This window comes from Nematocida parisii, assembly GCF_000250985.1.
Source record: "Nematocida parisii ERTm1 unplaced genomic scaffold supercont1.1, whole genome shotgun sequence".
NCBI classification, from domain to species: domain Eukaryota; kingdom Fungi; phylum Microsporidia; genus Nematocida; species Nematocida parisii.
The window spans coordinates 506,367-523,339 of NW_013524646.1; the positions used below are offsets into that span (position 1 = coordinate 506,367).

The window sequence follows — 16,973 nt, forward strand, 5'->3', positions numbered from 1 at the left end:
TTCGTGTATTTGTACTTTCCGTTGTATTTATTCAATTAAAACTTCCAATTTAGGTAATTTTAACGGTTTTTATTATGAAAATGCATAAAACAGTAACTTAAATGAGAAATAGATGATACAGTGATTTATAAATAGTTTTTGTTAATTTAGAACAGTATCGGTTGCCAGTATCGTGGATACCTTGACTATAAGCTTGCTAAGAATTTCTTTGTCTCTCCGCACGATTTCGCCCAATGTTTCCATGTAAGCCTGTGCATTGAGAAGCGCATCAAGTGTTTTGCGCACAAAAAGTGGTCTTGGTGAGGGAGCACAGCTCTTCTCTAGCAATCTTGCTAAGATCTGCTCTTTGCATGATATCCGCCCTGGCTGTGAGAATAAGTCTAGGATGATGTTCTGGTATACTTTGGATGAATCGGCATGGTTTGTGAGCGAATCAACTAAAACATGCGAGAGAAGCTCTTCATTGCTGGTGACTGAAAACACATCCGGACTCTTTTCTTGGAGGGACTCATTCACCTTCACAAGAACTGCATAATAATCCGTGTTTATAATAATGTGTTTGTGCTGCATTAAAAGCTCCATGTAAGAAGGATGCCTGTGCAGTGACCACACATTACGCAGCAGAACCATTGGTGGCCCAATTGGCACCATAAGCAGTGCAAGGTACGAATAGTGACTGTAGAAATTCGGGGCGTACCTCTTCAGCTGCAAAACAAAAGCAGCGCAGGCATACACCAGCGAATCCAGTGCCGGGGAAGGTTCAAACAAACGAAGTGCCTGATATATCCAGTCAAGAATTGCTACACCCCGGAATGCATTCCGCAGGAACATATTTCGAATAATATAGTCAGAGAAAACAAGCTCAACAAACCCAGACAAGAAGAAGCCAAAGCACGTGGGCCGCATAACAGTTAAAAAGTTAAATATCACATCTTCATGATCAACCGTTATATTCTCCAGGATCACCTGCAGTGTTCGCGTAAACAGTGTCTGTATCTGGTAGTACTGTATATCAATGCCATCTATGAATATCTCCACAAGGATAGAGAGACACTCAGAGAGTACATCGGGTGCAGTAGAGATAGTGGATATAAGCACAGCAAGAGACTCAAACTTTAGGTACTTAATAGGAGAGCACTCTTTCCGTGCCCGAAGATAAGCCTCCATCGCCGCAGAGAACCCGCACTTAATGAACTCCTTCAGACTCGCTGAATTATTTGCACGCTCTTTAATGTCCCGCAGGATAACGCCAAGTGCTGCTGATCGCTCACCACCCAGCACTTTACAGAAGTACGCCTCAGTCCACTCATCAAAGAGTTTCTTATCCTGGCTGTCCTTCTTGATCAGGAATATTCTACTGGCGATTTCCTTAAGAAGGCTCTTGACTTTATCATCTGAAGACCCTTTCGCTGTCTTTGAAACGGCCTCTATCGTGCAGATGTAGTCAAATGGGCTTCCCACGGGCGTATCGGACACAATGCACATTTTCAACAGCTCAACTGCGAATTTTGACCGCTGTGTGTTTCTCATTAGCGTACTTCCAAGGTGCTGGTCGTACTCCAGGACGTTCATAATCTTATGGTCAAGCATTTGTGCGATTACCTTTGGGTTGAACTTCCTTTCATCCTCAGCGTATATAAGCCAGGAGGAGACTTCTCGCATGGAACTGTACGATATCTTACATATGCGGTAGACTGCCTGTATGCAGATAGTCCGTGCCCACTGGTTACTAAGCATAAATATACTCCCAATGATGTTCTGGCAGAAGAACAGGCACGCCATTTCATTTGCACTCGATGAGGCAAAGTTAATGATTGCGTGTACGCTCTCCAGTAGGTCAATTGTAAGTTTGGGCTTAACCACCTCATCTGACGCCTTCTCAATCTCATGCAGGATCTTTTGTACGTCCTCCCACTTCTTCTGTGCTGATGAGCTAGTGAATGGTCCGACTGCCTCTGCACTCTCTCTGTTCTTGTAGTTTATTGATGTAAGGTATGCGCATATCTCGTGGTACTCTCCTATTGTGATTGTCTGAATCTCATCTGCAATGATGTAGCTTGGTTTAGTGTACTCCTTTGGATTGTACAGGTCTATGTTATGCCCAGGCACTGGCTGTATCGGGAGTTGTGACACTTCCTCTACAAGCTCGTCTATTTTTAAGTTGATTCCTGCCCCGACCCGCTCCCTGGCAATGTACTCTACAATCCCCAAGCAAATGGGTATGTTCTTATCCACGATGTACGATATCTTCTCATTACTGAGGGCGTCCTCCATCCCTGCAAGCCGCATAAAGTGTGCAATATTATTTGCAGCACTTGCTTTGATCGGGCCTGCTGTGGACGAGCATGCTAATGAAACCGTCAGTGCACATACCATATTCTTATACGCACGAACTGCAAGCTCTGGCCGGCCTGGGAAGTCTTTTTTCACTGCTTCTGATGACGTCCTATTGCATATACTGAATATTTTATCCACTATCAAGTACGGAATGTCTCTTATCGCAAGGTCCAACCCCATCACTGCAATATGCGCCAGCATACTCCTGACACCTTCCAGCTCTATGTAATTCGCTATTCCAGATGCCTTTCTCTTTGCGCCCAGCCTCTTCTCCTGCACTGAAATATCCGGGTAGATGTCTTCAATCGGTATCTCTATCTTTGAGAAGCATATTTCAATCTCCAGTGATATCAGGTCACTCCCCTCAGCAAGAAAGTGAATTTCTGACAGTACCCGCAGGATAGAGCACACGTACGGACTGGTCTTCCCAAGAATTTTGCTATTTACACACTCTTCAATATATTTACAGACAAACACCACTGCAGAGTATATGCACTCCTTACCAGCACTGTCCACAAGGTACTCCTTCACATTGAAATCGCTGCTTATAATAGGCACACGATCAGTAAACGTCAGCATACCAAGATACGTCCCAATTATACGAAGAGAAGGTGCCTTGTCCGTCCTGTCTATCTCTGCATGCCTCTCCGCATACGCCCTAAGAATAACAAAGAACATCTCCCGTACTCTCAAATAAAGTGTCTCTGAGTACTCCATGATAAACTGTATGTATACCTTCAGATGGTTGGTCTCCCTAAACATCCTCTTTGCAATGAGGTACTTAGCCATCTCCACTTCTGATGGACTCTGTGCCCGAATACTCTCTGCTAAACTCTGTGCATTAGACAGTGTAAGCATATTAAAAGACTTCTGCCAGCTCGGGTGCGTCTCTATGTGGCCCAGTGCGTCTGCAACTAAATCAGAGAATGGCAGGCTCCCTTCAATCTCATTCTTAGAGGTAAGCTCTTGAATGCTTAAATTCCCCCGTATGAACGTGTACAATGACTTGTTCGCAGCGTACACCTGTGGCATGCGAGAATACTCCTGGGCATAGAACGGGTACTTCTCCAGAATGTCTCCAAATGACTCTAAGCACTTCAGTGCAAATTTAAACCGGTTACTGCACGGATCCTCCCTAAGGAACAGTGCCATTTTACGCATTGCCGCCTTTGTCCTCTTACTGGAGAGTATTTCGTACTTAATCATCCTCCCATAAAACATGGACATGGCCATCACCTCCTGAAGACTCAGCCGGTCTAATAAATTGTACTTGACCTCCATCTCATTAAGAATGTGCTCAAATAGCTCCATGTCGTACGAGCTTTTATTTGAGGATATCTGCGTCATGTACACAATCGCATCTGAGTTAATCGTCCTCCCAGAGATCACATTGTGCAGGAATTCACTCGCTTGCTGTTTTAATGTGACTCTCTTCACTAGACACGTCCTGATCTCCGGTATAAGAGCACTTTTAAGCTTAGACAGTAGCATATTAGTGCTTTTCTGTAACCCTTTTGATAGTCCCTCCAGTGTTATGCACGTGGAAATAATAATGTCCACAGTCAGTGGCCCTATACTGATCCCTTTTGTTGAACCCTTCCCATACCTGAATATTATATGGTGTATAAAACTGTTAACAAACTCGTCATTCAATTGCATGCACAGAATAACGCTTAAATCAATTATCTCCCGAGTGATTGCCACTAAAATCAAGTCAAGAGAGAACTCCAGTGGATCTAACTCCCTGATAATATACGGCAGTAGCTTACACTCAAGACATGCCACTAAACACTCATCAAGTGAAAATGACAGGGCATGCAACTTCTCCATGGTTAATAAGGTTAATTTAGGCTTCCTGTCAAATACCTTCCTAAGAATAAGCCGGCTCCGCTCACTCGGCAGGAGGCAGTACGAAAACGTGTCCATAAACAGTCGCTCATACTTCTGGGCACTTTTTATAAGGCCAAGACAAATCAGTTCTGGTACAGTGGATATCCCATGGCTCAGAATAGAATGACCATCTTCTACATCTAATTCCCCAATTAAGCTGAATAATTCTTCTGTGTTATAATTAGACAGGGCCATTTCCTTCACTGAAGGAGTGTACTCGTACGTGTCCTTGTACCTGTCTATTAAAAATGACGTGTCCCCACGGTGTAGCTGCACCATATCCGGAGGGAGTGACAATACATGGTAAAGAAATAGTGTCTGTGCCTTTGTGTGGTGCCACCTCTTGAAGATCCTTTTGAATGGGAATACTTCTGTGGTGACTCTCCACCATAACTCAAAGTACGCCTTTGCCTCTTTCTTTGATACAACTAAGAAGTCACTGCTGTCCATTTGGAGCAGCACCTCTTTCGGGTTCTCTAACTTAAGCAGGTCCGCAATGAAATCTTCCTTGTCCTTTTGGTCTTTTCGCAGTGCACTCTTTAACCTGTCGAATAATTCTTTGTTTGTCACTGACAAGTTGCTGGAGACAGTTCGGTCCTTTTCTTGGAGACATTTGCTCTGTTCCTTCCACATACAAGAAAATAAAAATTAAACAAGAATTTATAGATACAAATTCAGTTTAATAAAAAAACTTCACATGGATATATTTGGTAAGGAATCTCCTAATTAGGAAATAACAGCAAGTAACCTGAAATATTACATTATTTATGCGTACAGTTAATTTATATGAAGAATTTTCAATAGTAGTAATAACCCGATCTAACCCGAATTTATTCTAGTCCACCCGTATTATACGGAAGTATTTTACTTACAGCGTTAATTGCCGTGGTGTACGCATCTGCGAGTGTACCCGTCCCACCCGTACGTGCCCACCCTATCCTGTATACGGGAATGGATATGTCCCTTAACATACCTGAAATATCCGTGTTTATTGGGGCGTACCCAATGGCTGAAATTATCCTGTCGTATACACGGACTGCTTCCACTCCAGTAATACGGTCCCTTGTGGTTAGCTTATACTTCACGGCACTATTAGTTACATTATGTACATTCGGGTTATTCGGCCATACACCGGGCTTATTCGACCCGTCTGGCGCATACCTCTCTACACTCACTGGGACTTCATTGAAAATAAACTTGGCTGATTTACGCGCAGGTGCTTGATTACTCGACAGAAGAAGTGCTTTCCTTTTTAGTGCGCGTGATTGTTCTGGGGTGATTGTTTTTTTAATCCAGTTTTTTACTTTTTCCGTTATAATTACCATAACGGGATATGATAAAAATTTTGATAGTACAGGATTTGTAAATTTAGACTGTTCAGGAGAACTCCTCCCTATTAAATCAACAGAGGCCACAGATACTTCTGATAATGAAGGATGGCCCATATCCCGGCCGTGTAAAAGTACCCGTGCAATGTCCAGTGACACATTCCCATTCCCAATCACAGCGACCGTCCCACTCGCTAGAACTTTCTCGTTCGCTGATATACTCCCCAGTATATCACTGGCACTAAGCACGTGCTCGCACCCGGGAATGTCCGACACTCTCCTGGGCTCAGCACCCGTCGCAATAATCACTGCATCGTACTTCTTCTCTATCTCAGATACTTTCATTATCCGGGTTATGTCTGCTCCTTTAATTAGGTTTATTCTACTGTCTGTGAATACTCGCTCTAACCCAGGGATTGTCTTTCTTATGCGGACTTGGTCGGGTGCGACTCCTTTCCTTAAATTTCCGAGTGTCTCCCGGGATATCTCAAAAATATCGAAAGTGGTTCTGCTGCACCTGGCCATGCACTCCCTGATGAAGTAGGCAGCTGCTGGGCCTGCCCCTATAATACACAAATGCATTTTTTTACCATGAAAAAATCCAAGGAAGTTCCGCTTACGGGACTCTTTGAAAAGGGTTATGCTGAATATTTCGGGTTATGCCTGGTGTTCACGGGGGGTGCATGGATGATTATTTCAGTGCTTGACTCATTCCGGGTTATGCCTGTTTCTGGTGATTTGTGTAATTATGTGGCTGTGTGTATTATATATACATTACTGTGCGTATACGGGTTTATTGGGGCCAGGGGTGTATGCGTGGCACTTACGGTTAATTCTCAGTGCGGTGACTCTCCTGATGGGTGCCATGCCAAGGACTAATTGACATATGCTGAGTGTGCATAATTTATTATGCACTGTGTAATAAATTATAATTAGTTATGCTATTAGTATACTACAGTAATACATTATGAAATTATGGCCGTGTTTAATTATGCACTAAACCGGCTTGGCCTGGTTTTATTCATACTGTACACTCCTGCATACGCTCTTGCAGTATATTTGAATATTCTTTAATTTTATAAACCAGTACATAAATTATTTTTGTATTTTTTATTGGGGAGACTTTATAAATTTATTTAAAAATCAGGGATTTAATCGTAGATTCAACCAGGCTTAAATCGGCTGTGAGTACGCCCATCACACGGGGAGACTTTCCACCAATTTTCATTTTGTTTATGGGGCAGTTACTGAATGCGGACTTAACTCGTTCCACGCCCTCGTGTAAGGACCCGTTTATGACAGTCTCATCCTGTGCTGCGTATAGGATTACCCCTTCCCTGGCCTGTTTTTCAAGTACTTGGACCATTCCTGCCACGAGTTTATTCACTTGCTGGACGGGTGTCCCTTCAAAGGGCTTGCATACGAAAAGCACGGGATCGGAGGTGTCCTTTAAGGACTCCCTTAACAGGGCGCATTCACTGTCAAAGTGTTTCTTCCTGTCTTTTATTTGCTGTTTCTGGAAGTCTTCTAGGGCATCGCGTATTTGGCTTGATTCAATTAACGGGATTACTGCTTCATCCACGGCTTCCCTTATCCCCTGGGCTGATTCTGGGGTTATCCTTGTTGATCGGATCTTATTCGCTGTACTCTCTGCTGAAATTGCTTTCTCAGAGCACAGGGCACTGATCCTTCTGACTCCTCTGGATATGCTTGATTCGCCTATTATACGCACTCTCCGTATATCTCCCGTGTTTATTACGTGCGTACCCCCACAGAGTTCAGCTGATGTAATTGGCGTGCTGGTTCTGGTGGACTTACTGGACGTATTGCGTACACTCACTACACGCACGGTTTCTGGGTACTCTTCATCTTTCATGTGCCGGATGCCTTTGATTTTAATTGCTTCAGCATACGGCATGAACTCAACGGATACGCCCTCTTTCCCTTCTACTATTTCATTGATTATGCCCTCCACGGCAGATACTTCTGCTTTGGTGAGGGGACTGCCGTAGTGAAAATCGAATCGGAGTAAATCTTCACTGACTAAACTGCCGCACTGCTTTATTTCATCAGCACCCGTCTTACGCAGTACTTGGGACAGTGCGTAGTTCAGAAGGTGTGTCGCAGTGTGTGCACGTGCGAGTCTTTCCCTTCTCTCCGTGTCTACCATGCACACGGCATTCTGTGTGGTAGACCCTTCAAGCCTGCCCATGTGCATGACGTACCTCCCGTATTTCTTAGTGTCCTGGACAGTGAATACGCCGTGTACGCCCGCTCCTTTCTGAGTGTGTGCTGTGCGTATGCTTAGCTGTGAGAGTTTCTTGATTATATCGGCACTGTCTGAGTCTGTGGGTTCAGTGAACAGGATGGTGCCTTTATCGCCTTCTTGTCCACCGGACTCACTGTAGAAAGATGTCTGGTCAAGGATTATACCGCATACATCTTCTGATTTATGCGTGTGCACTGACTGCACTGTAAAGTCGATTATCTCTCCTGAGTGCTTAATCGCCACTGCACTGGCAAGTATTGGCTCGTTACTGTACTTGTACTTATCCACAGTCGGCTGTTTGTTCTGGTTTCTGTCAAGTGCATCGAGGTCGTGCACTGTCAGGTGTAAACCTTCACTGGTCTTCTGGTTATTCTTTGACAGGGCTTTAGCTGCTGCCTGGGCTTCTTTAAACCCGGCACTATCCACGGCCACTCCTTCTTGTTCTGCTACGGCCATGGTTAAGTCAATAGGGAACCCGTACCTGTCATAAAGCACAAATGCAGAACTCCCTGGAAGGATCCTTCTCCCGCCTGCTTTCTTTGCATCTGCAAGCATTTCCATGAGGATTGATAATCCTTTCCCAAGGGTTTTTGTGAACTGTGCCTCTTCTTCCCTCACAACCTGTACGATCGCATCAAGCGGCTGCTCTGTCTGATATATCTGGCTGAACTCATTGAAGACTTGCTCTACAAGAAGGGGCAGTAGCCCAGGAGACTTCTTCAAGTGCAAGTACTGGAACCCAAGTGCTCTTCTGAGTATTTTCCTGATGGTGTACCCCTTCCCATCATTACTTGGCATGACATTATCCATTAGTGATACAGTTAATGTCCTACTGTGGTCAGCAATCACTCTGTACGCAATATCTTTCTTATCCGTGAGTATGCCGGTGTACTCCTCTACACCCAGCACTCTCTGAATTGTCCTGAACAGAGGCATGAATAAATCCGTGTTGTAATTACTCTTCTCTCCCTGTAGTATGCTTAGTACACGCTCTAATCCCATGCCCGTATCAATGTGCTTCTTTGGGAGTGCTGCCAGTCCGGTCTCCTCTCTGTTGTACTGAATGAATACAATATTCCATATTTCAAGCACGTCTGGATCATCTTGATTAACTATCCCGGATGCATCCCGTCCACCGACTCGGTCGTAATGAATCTCTGAGCACGGTCCACACGGTCCGACAGGACCCATCTCCCAGAAGTTCTCTTTAGCACCAAATCCAAGTATCCTTGAGTCTGGCAAGTACTGCCTCCACAGATTCTGTGTCTCCGTATCACACGGTAAGTTCTGTGATGGGTCCCCGTGGAAGTAGCTCACATATATTCTATCCTTGTCCAGTCTAAGCACTTCAGTCAGGAATACCCACCCGAAATGAATGGCTTCTTTCTTGAAGTAGTCTCCAAAACTCCAATTCCCAAGCATTTCAAAGAATGTGTGGTGGTACGTGTCCTTCCCTACATCATCTAAATCATTATGCTTACCACCTGCTCTAATACACTTTTGGTAGTTGCACGCTCTTCTTAGCTCTCCATACGGCGTGCCAGTAATGGCCAGGTCTAAGAACTTCTTCTTAAACTGGACCATCCCACTGTTCGTGAACAGAAGTGTCGGGTCATCTGGGCTCACTGATGAAGATCTCCAGTGCGTATGCCCCTCCTTCTCAAAATACTCAATAAATGCACTTCTTAGCCTAGCTGCAGTCCACATCTGAAAAATAAAAAATATTCAGCTGCTATAAAAATAAAAATCGCATGCGGTGGGCATACGCCACTGAATACAAAAATGCACAACTGCTAAAAATGGCAATTTCCGTTATTTTCCGTTAAAAATGGCAATTTCCGTTATTTTGAATTTTGAATTATTTCTGTTTGTTTATTTATTCTGTAACTGCACTTATTAAGACCGCTTTACTCTTTTTTGTCTGTTGTTCTTAATGAATTTCTGGTCTTTTATTCGCATTTTACCGTCTCCATCCACGACAATTCTTTGCTCCTCTTCTTGCTTATACGCTGAGGACCGCTGCTTTATTAACTCAGTCTGTGGTGGTGTTAAGACAGAAGGCCCCTTCTTCTCGACAATCTTTCTTAAGATTAATTTCAGGTTCTCACTTAATTTCAGCTTAAAGTGGAAGATGATCCTGTCCAGGCAGACGAGTGCTCTTGTTAAGTACTTATTTATCTGGTCCATCTCTATAAGTACAATGGATAAGAACCCGATTGAAGCCTTCCCTACAGCATACTTATTCTCTGCTGAGAGATCTTCAATTATGCCCATGGCCATTTCAACCACTTCAATAGAAACCTTCTCCCTTCCCTGGTAGAAGAGCGAGGAGAGGATGGCCACTGCACCTGCTTGGTAATCAACTGGCTTACCGGGGATACCTGCCATGATCATTTTAGCTACTTCATCAAGTACGCCTGGTGAGTACGTGGCTGCCATTTCATTTATTATGTCAAATGATACACTCCTGTTACGGCCACCTTCTGTCCGGACGGCTCTGGCCATTTCGAATACGAGTCTGCACAGAGGCACACCTTCTGTTATGTTATGCCTCTTGAGTATTTCGTATATAACAGAGAGTCGTAAATGCCTACTGCACTGGAATAAGACGTCATCTGTTCGCTGGTCTAAGAAGAAGTCGCACAGTGACCTGGGGCAGAATCCACCTTGTACGAGTGCCAGCAGTACTTTATACCCCATCTTCTGTGTCCGTAAGTGTGTGGATATGACGTATCTGAGCACACCTTCAGTGAACTTGGTGTCTTTAACGTACTGATGCGCTACGATTTCCAGGAGGGGTGCATTCTCAATGAATACTTTCTCTGGTGCAGGCACGTCATTCTCCTTCCTGTTTATTTCAGGCTTTAACTCCCCCGTGAAGAACTCTCCTGAGAATACGAATGCCGTATCTATGATATTCGCATAGTACTTCCTCTGCCATGCACTGTCTAAAACCTTTGTGAATGACCGGAGTGCGTCTCTCTCATTCTCTGCCTGTGTCTGCTTGAACTTAAGCACGAGTCGCTCGAATAAGTCGACCGCAATAGAGAACGTCTTCAGAATATTTGTCTTAAGGGTGGTTGTTTCTGGGTCAGCACCGATATGCCTGTGTGCTTCTTCTATAAGGATTGTTATACCCTGTGCGATATATCCAGTTACTGAATTATTCGACAGGAAGAAGGGTAATTGCCGTACAAAATGAGAAAACACTCCATTTGAATCCTTCATGCCCCGACAGAATGAAGGGAAGCATGACCAAAGTGCTTCATACTGCGTACTGTCCTCATTCCTCTTCTCTACCTCTATCTCAGGCATAAACCTGCGTATAAACACTTCAATATCCGATGAGTGCACTGCTGACTTTATCATGGGCAGCCAGTAGAAGAACTCTCTCTCCTTAACACTCCACATGAACCTGTCCACGCCTATATTCCCTATAATTAATTCTATGCTTTTGTTCATCCTTACATCCTCTTCATTATAGCAGTACTGTGCTAGTACAACTATAAGCTTAGTGAACAGAGATACTCGTCCCTTAAGTGATAATAATAAATTGTGCAGTGACTCGTACACCGCCTGTGTGATTTTCTTATTCTTTGATATGTGCTCCTTTATGATTTCTTTAATGCCTTCTTCTACTGCAGAGGTCTCTGATACAATAAATTCACATCCCATCTGAAGGGACACGCCCGCACTGGCCCTCATCACACCAGATACGTAATTTATAAGAATGCATATTTCATCTTCTTTATCAGATCCTTTTGATAGTGCATCCTCTACAACCTCTAAGTGTGTACTTAATAATTCCTGTGGGGTACTCTTTAAAATTGCTTCTGCAAATGTAATTGCCTGTACGCTCACGGACTTACTCTCCCTCTGTAGTTTTACTGCGATATTTAGCATACTCTCAGCCATTCCGTATTTAGTAATCTCCCGCATGAACTGGTTCAGTATGGAAATAACCCTGCCTGAGTGCTCTAAATTAACTTCTGATAGTGCTTCTACTGTCATCACTAGCTTAGAGAATGTAATACTCCCTCCTGTGGTACCACTGCTTTCTTCGTGTATAATTATCCGGCGTAGGACAGGAATAGCTCTCTTCCTGATCTTAGGTGACTTTACAGTACACAGAACAATTATATTATCTATAATGCTCTGGTCAGTGTACGCCTCAGGTGTACATACGGCCTTAAGCATAAGTGTAAAGAACCCCTTGTCACTCCAACTGTTCCCATTCGTAGAGTGAGATATCTTATTAAGACACACCCTCACTGGGTTTGCTAAGTCCCCTAATTGTTCTGGCGCATACTTACAGGATATCTTCAGACACTCCTCTGTATACGCACCCATTGTCTCAACTGTCTCCTTTAATAAATCAAATGAAGCCAGCCACATCTCTTGTGGTGTGGCTTCTTTTCCTTTCTTTTCCAGTGCACTCTTTATTCTTTCTTCTAATATATTCGTCATTCTATCAGACTGCTCCTCTGCTGGTCTACTCATTAATAAAAATTTTCATTTCCGTTGTTAATTTATGTCTCATGAGATTAGTCTTATTTCATACGGGACTTCTGGTGCTGAGGATATTCTACAGACTAAGAGAATCACACAGCACGGGATTGATTACTTTTACGTCAATGGTGAATATGTTTTGGTTGATGGGAGCACTGCCGGGTGCACTTGCAGTGAATATTTAATTTGCCAGCATATTATTTCAGTGGCAAGGAATGAATATTCAGAAGACAGAAATATTTTAAAAGACATTGTACAGAAAGTTATGAACAGGCAGATTAAGAATACTTAATGCACTATGTGTAATAAATAACATAATATATGACTAACATAATATATAAGTATGTGTGTAATAAGTAACATAATATATGAGTAGCATAATATATGAATATGTATGTAATAAGTAGCATAATATATGAGTAGCATAATATATGAGTATATGTGTAATAATAAATGGATAAGTAACATAATATATAGTTATGTGTGTACTAAGTAGCATAATATATGAGTATGTGTGTACTAATAAATGGATAGTTATGTGTGTAATAAATAACATAATATATGAGTATATGTGTAATAATAAATGGATAAATAACATAATATATGAGTATGTGTGTAATAATAAATGGATAAGTAACATAATATATGAGTATGTGTGTAATAAGTAGCATAATATATAGTTATGTGTGTAATAAGTAACATATATGACTATGTGTGTAATAAGTTTTGTATTTTATTTATGTATCCTGTGGTATGGAGAATTCCTTCTTTAGTAGAGTAAGTATATATTCCGTGTCCTTGGTCTGATGTATAATTGATAATTGTGTGGATCTCTCCATGTACTTGGATACATCTTGCTTTTTTATGTTTAGTGCTTCTAATATAACTGAACACTCAACTGGTCCCTTTTCTAAATATATATTTTTATAACCGTTAGAAAGTATCTTACTATATACGGAAAGTACGTTAATTTTTTCTTGTTTTTTTAATTTCTGTATGATATCGTATAATGTGAATGAGTGCTCTATGTGTGGTCCTAATTCTCTTGATACCCTAACTAGCCAGTCATTCTCTGGACAAGTTATCCCCATGAGTCCATCTATTTTTAATAGACTCCTTTCTATCTGTACGATCTTCTCCCTTTCAATTTTAGTCCACTTTAATAATTCTTTTATAACGTATTCTGTTAATGTGCCCTTCCCCTTTTTTATGTGTAAATTATTTTGAAGGAGTATAAATATTCTTAATATGTAAACCTCTTCTGATGGAATGGCTGTGCATGGATGGTCTGTGATACCCTGTAATACACTCAGAGTGTCCGTGAATGCACAGACATCTTCAAATGATAAATTTACATCTGGGAATAAGGCGTGTACGATCCTGTACTGTGCCATTGTTTTTATGGCTGTAATGTACCCTGTGTGTGAGAGGGTCTTCTTTATTTCACACCCTACTCGTTCCTTGGATACAACTCTGTTTAACTTATCATGGAGTGATGGTTTATTTAGTACACTAAGTATTTCAGGTACTATTTCAAAGGACAGTCTGGATGCGAATCTTAGGACTCGAAGTATCCGGAGGGGATCGTCTAAAAAAGTCTCCATCGGATCCAGGGGAGTTCTGATCTTTTTGTTTTTTATATCTGGTAGACCTCTTTCTGTATAATCTTCAATGGTTCTTGTGTTTATGTTATAGAAAAGTGCATTTATTGTGATGTCTCTTCTATTAGCATCTTCTTGAGGTGTGCCCGTGCGGACTGTGGGAATTCTTGTGTCTGTGTACTCCTCGGTTCTTAAAGCCACAAAATCTATGGATAAGTCCATGTACCGTAGACTGGCTGTCTCTAAATGCTTTGACTTTTCATGGTTGCACTCAATCACGTGGTACCCACGTACTTCTTCAGACTTCCCGTGTAAGTGCGTAATAAACCCTGCTGTAAATACGGCACCACTGCTTCTGTCTATGGCTATGTCTATATCATCACACGGGATACCCATTAACCTGTCTCTAACCCAGCCACCTGCCACTCTGAATGTCATATCTAGACCTATTTTATCATTGTACTCTAATAACTCTGTAAATAGCTTTTCTTCTATGGGTGTTATACGCAACATGAAAAAATAAAAGATAATTGCGTTAAATATCTAATAGTGCACTAAGTATACAGAAACCACCCCTGGCCGGTTTAAGCCGTCTGATACAACCGGTCCATTTAATAATTTGCCAAAGAATTATTTCAAATATAATTTCGTATTTTAATTTCCGTATAATATATTTATGGATCCCTCCACCCAGCAGAATTCGCAAGTTTCGTATAGAAGCAACTTGACAGACATGGCTACAGGGTCAATCAGCAGTCTTCTTCAGGATAATGATATAATTAAGGAGAACCAAACAATTGAGCAGTCCTTTATAAGAAGGAGTGATTATATACAGCCAAAATCCATTGCCGATGGAGAGTTGATCCATCATGTGACAAAAGCTTTCACAGAAGTATGCAGAAAGATAGATAATTTGCACTACATAATAGAAAGGCATGGTGAAGAACCGAGTATGATAGAAAGGAAGCCTGGTCTGGATAGTATTATAATACAGGAGGAAAAAGAAGAAGTTGGCTGGTTGAAGAAGCTTAAGCAAATAATATATGGAAAGGACGAGCCAGAATATACACCAGAAGAAGATAATGAGTATAATTTATCAAAGAATATTTCTGCAGTGAATGCCATGCGAGAGGAAAGAGTGCCTGCTGAGAATACGCTTATTAATGCACTGAATTCTGTGGAAAAGGCAGAAATGCATGCAGCTCTAAGCAGGCAGGCACTTAAAGAAGAGGTGAGCATCCAGAAAACACAGAATGAAAAAATGAGCAGTGCAGCAGAGATAGCGTATCAAAGGACCCGGGCAGAATCAGCAGAGAGTGCACTGAAAGAGGCAAAGGAACAACTTGCAAGTTATCGTGCACGGTTGAAGATTCGAAAAAAGGAAATATCTGAAATTAAGTCTTCCTTCACTGCGTGTGCAGGGGTTGAAGCCTCACTTGCAAGACTTGCCACTTGTGCATCTATCCAGATAACTCGAATTCTTCTTCTTTTAGACATGCCAGATGCGATTGAGCAACTGCACAAGGAAATATCTGCAGGGGAGACTGTGAAACTAACCAGTTCATTACAGGCGATAGAAGGATTCTTCAGAGAGAGAATACAGAAAGAGAAGGAGACTCATGAGAAAACACAAAAGGACAAGCAGCACATCAGTAACCAGTTAAATGCACTTACTAAAGAGCTAGAGCACCTTAAAGAAGAGAACCATGAAATAATCAAAGAGTCAGAAAAGATCCGGGAAGAGAAAGATGCAATAATTAACAAACAAAGACTAGCAATAAAACTATTAAAAAGCAGATTCCCCCAGACTTCCACACACTCCAATGCGCACAATGAAAGTATTTTAGCAAAGAGCACGCATTTAACCAGAGCGGACCAGAGCCAGAAGACTAAAATAAAGTCCAAGATTGAAGAGGAGCTAAAGGAGAGAATATCCGATTTAAAGAAGAAAATATCCAAAATAGAAACTCCAAATGATCCACTTTATCAGAGGTACCTGAATGATTTAGAAGACAGTAAAAGACGACTTGATGATTTTATGCAGATATAACCCGTACCTGAACACTGAAATAAAATATACAATAACTGCCACAGAATGAAATATTTTGAGCTCCCATTTATTGCTTAATAAAATACGCGAGTGTACGCGTACACTCACAAAGGAACCAAACTAAATTTAGCTGTTGTACAAAGCCATCATAACTTCTTTCTTAACAAATCCGCACTTCTCATAGAATTTCTGATTCTCTTCACTGCATGCAAGTATCACTTTATAACAGTTACTGGTTTTAGCTTTCTCAGAAAGGAATGTTATCAGTTTACGGCCGAGTCCCATCCCCTGGCACTCATTGGAAATAACTATGTCTTCTATATGTCCTACACTCCCCAGTGATCGTATGAACTTCTTCTCTATAAGCAGAGTACCGGACCCTACTAATTTTCCCTCAGGAGAGCAGACAACAAACACATTGTATGTCCCTTCATGTGCCTGCATGTGTTCATACATCTTATCAACCTGCTCCTTCCCTGGGAATGGTGCTTCAGTGAGTATGGACAGAAGAGAGAAGTATTCTTCTGTTAAGTCTTCTCTTTTAAGTTTTCTAATCGTGAATGACATAATTATGATACACTTCCCAGGGCTTTATAAGAAAGAATAAAACATGTTGCTAATCCTGTACAAATAAATAAATATTCATTTGTACGAAAACAGGATATATGATAATTACTAATGAAAATACACAAATAGAGCGTACTTTAAATCAGTAAATCCATTTTGTATCACATATTTGCATAGTAACTGCTTTCTTATGCCTTATTATTATAATTTTAGAGTGTTTCTGGATATTTTCACTTTCTCATTTATTATGTTTCTTACTGCGAATAATAGTCCTGTGAGTATGAAACTGTAGAATATAATTTATGTGCGTATACTCTGTATAAATATAATATTCTGGGTGCTCAGAGGTATTTTAAGCACATTAAAGTAAAATTCAATTTCTGGGTATTTATGTAAATTATCAGAAATTAGTATACGGTGAG

At 41.6% G+C, this 16,973-nt stretch overlaps 10 protein-coding genes across 10 annotated transcripts; 3 read left to right on the forward strand and 7 right to left on the reverse strand.

The window, feature by feature from the left end:
* Nucleotides 1-119: 119 nt before the first annotated feature.
* NEPG_00344 (uncharacterized protein) lies at nt 120-4,860 on the reverse strand (the record flags this gene model as incomplete). The annotated part of the gene is made up of 1 exon (XM_013202722.1): nt 120-4,860. The coding sequence occupies one exon, from the start codon at nt 4,858-4,860 to the stop codon at nt 142-144; it is 4,719 nt and encodes a 1,572-aa protein (XP_013058176.1). The 3' UTR covers nt 120-141.
* A 178-nt stretch (nt 4,861-5,038) lies between these two features.
* NEPG_00345 (uncharacterized protein) lies at nt 5,039-6,137 on the reverse strand (the record flags this gene model as incomplete). The annotated part of the gene is made up of 1 exon (XM_013202723.1): nt 5,039-6,137. The coding sequence occupies one exon, from the start codon at nt 6,135-6,137 to the stop codon at nt 5,058-5,060; it is 1,080 nt and encodes a 359-aa protein (XP_013058177.1). The 3' UTR covers nt 5,039-5,057.
* A 9-nt stretch (nt 6,138-6,146) lies between these two features.
* Nucleotides 6,147-6,447, forward strand: NEPG_00346 (uncharacterized protein; the record flags this gene model as incomplete). The annotated part of the gene is made up of 1 exon (XM_013202724.1): nt 6,147-6,447. One exon carries the CDS (start codon nt 6,147-6,149, stop codon nt 6,432-6,434), a length of 288 nt encoding a protein of 95 aa, XP_013058178.1. The 3' UTR covers nt 6,435-6,447.
* Nucleotides 6,448-6,669: 222 nt separating this feature from the next.
* NEPG_00347 (alanyl-tRNA synthetase) lies at nt 6,670-9,531 on the reverse strand (the record flags this gene model as incomplete). Its single annotated transcript, XM_013202725.1, has 1 exon — nt 6,670-9,531. The coding sequence occupies one exon, from the start codon at nt 9,529-9,531 to the stop codon at nt 6,688-6,690; it is 2,844 nt and encodes a 947-aa protein (XP_013058179.1). The 3' UTR covers nt 6,670-6,687.
* A 156-nt stretch (nt 9,532-9,687) lies between these two features.
* NEPG_00348 (uncharacterized protein) lies at nt 9,688-12,324 on the reverse strand (the record flags this gene model as incomplete). The annotated part of the gene is made up of 1 exon (XM_013202726.1): nt 9,688-12,324. One exon carries the CDS (start codon nt 12,322-12,324, stop codon nt 9,721-9,723), a length of 2,604 nt encoding a protein of 867 aa, XP_013058180.1. The 3' UTR covers nt 9,688-9,720.
* Nucleotides 12,325-12,355: 31 nt separating this feature from the next.
* Nucleotides 12,356-12,625, forward strand: NEPG_00349 (uncharacterized protein; the record flags this gene model as incomplete). The annotated part of the gene is made up of 1 exon (XM_013202727.1): nt 12,356-12,625. The coding sequence occupies one exon, from the start codon at nt 12,356-12,358 to the stop codon at nt 12,623-12,625; it is 270 nt and encodes an 89-aa protein (XP_013058181.1).
* Nucleotides 12,626-12,658: 33 nt separating this feature from the next.
* On the reverse strand, nt 12,659-12,973 carry NEPG_00350 (uncharacterized protein; the record flags this gene model as incomplete). Its single annotated transcript, XM_013202728.1, has 1 exon — nt 12,659-12,973. The coding sequence occupies one exon, from the start codon at nt 12,971-12,973 to the stop codon at nt 12,659-12,661; it is 315 nt and encodes a 104-aa protein (XP_013058182.1).
* An 89-nt stretch (nt 12,974-13,062) lies between these two features.
* On the reverse strand, nt 13,063-14,447 carry NEPG_00351 (tRNA-nucleotidyltransferase; the record flags this gene model as incomplete). The annotated part of the gene is made up of 1 exon (XM_013202729.1): nt 13,063-14,447. One exon carries the CDS (start codon nt 14,445-14,447, stop codon nt 13,071-13,073), a length of 1,377 nt encoding a protein of 458 aa, XP_013058183.1. The 3' UTR covers nt 13,063-13,070.
* Nucleotides 14,448-14,610: 163 nt separating this feature from the next.
* Nucleotides 14,611-16,454, forward strand: NEPG_00352 (uncharacterized protein; the record flags this gene model as incomplete). The annotated part of the gene is made up of 1 exon (XM_013202730.1): nt 14,611-16,454. One exon carries the CDS (start codon nt 14,611-14,613, stop codon nt 15,982-15,984), a length of 1,374 nt encoding a protein of 457 aa, XP_013058184.1. The 3' UTR covers nt 15,985-16,454.
* NEPG_00353 (uncharacterized protein) lies at nt 16,111-16,551 on the reverse strand (the record flags this gene model as incomplete). The annotated part of the gene is made up of 1 exon (XM_013202731.1): nt 16,111-16,551. The coding sequence occupies one exon, from the start codon at nt 16,549-16,551 to the stop codon at nt 16,111-16,113; it is 441 nt and encodes a 146-aa protein (XP_013058185.1).
* Between the last annotated feature and the right edge of the window lie 422 nt (nt 16,552-16,973).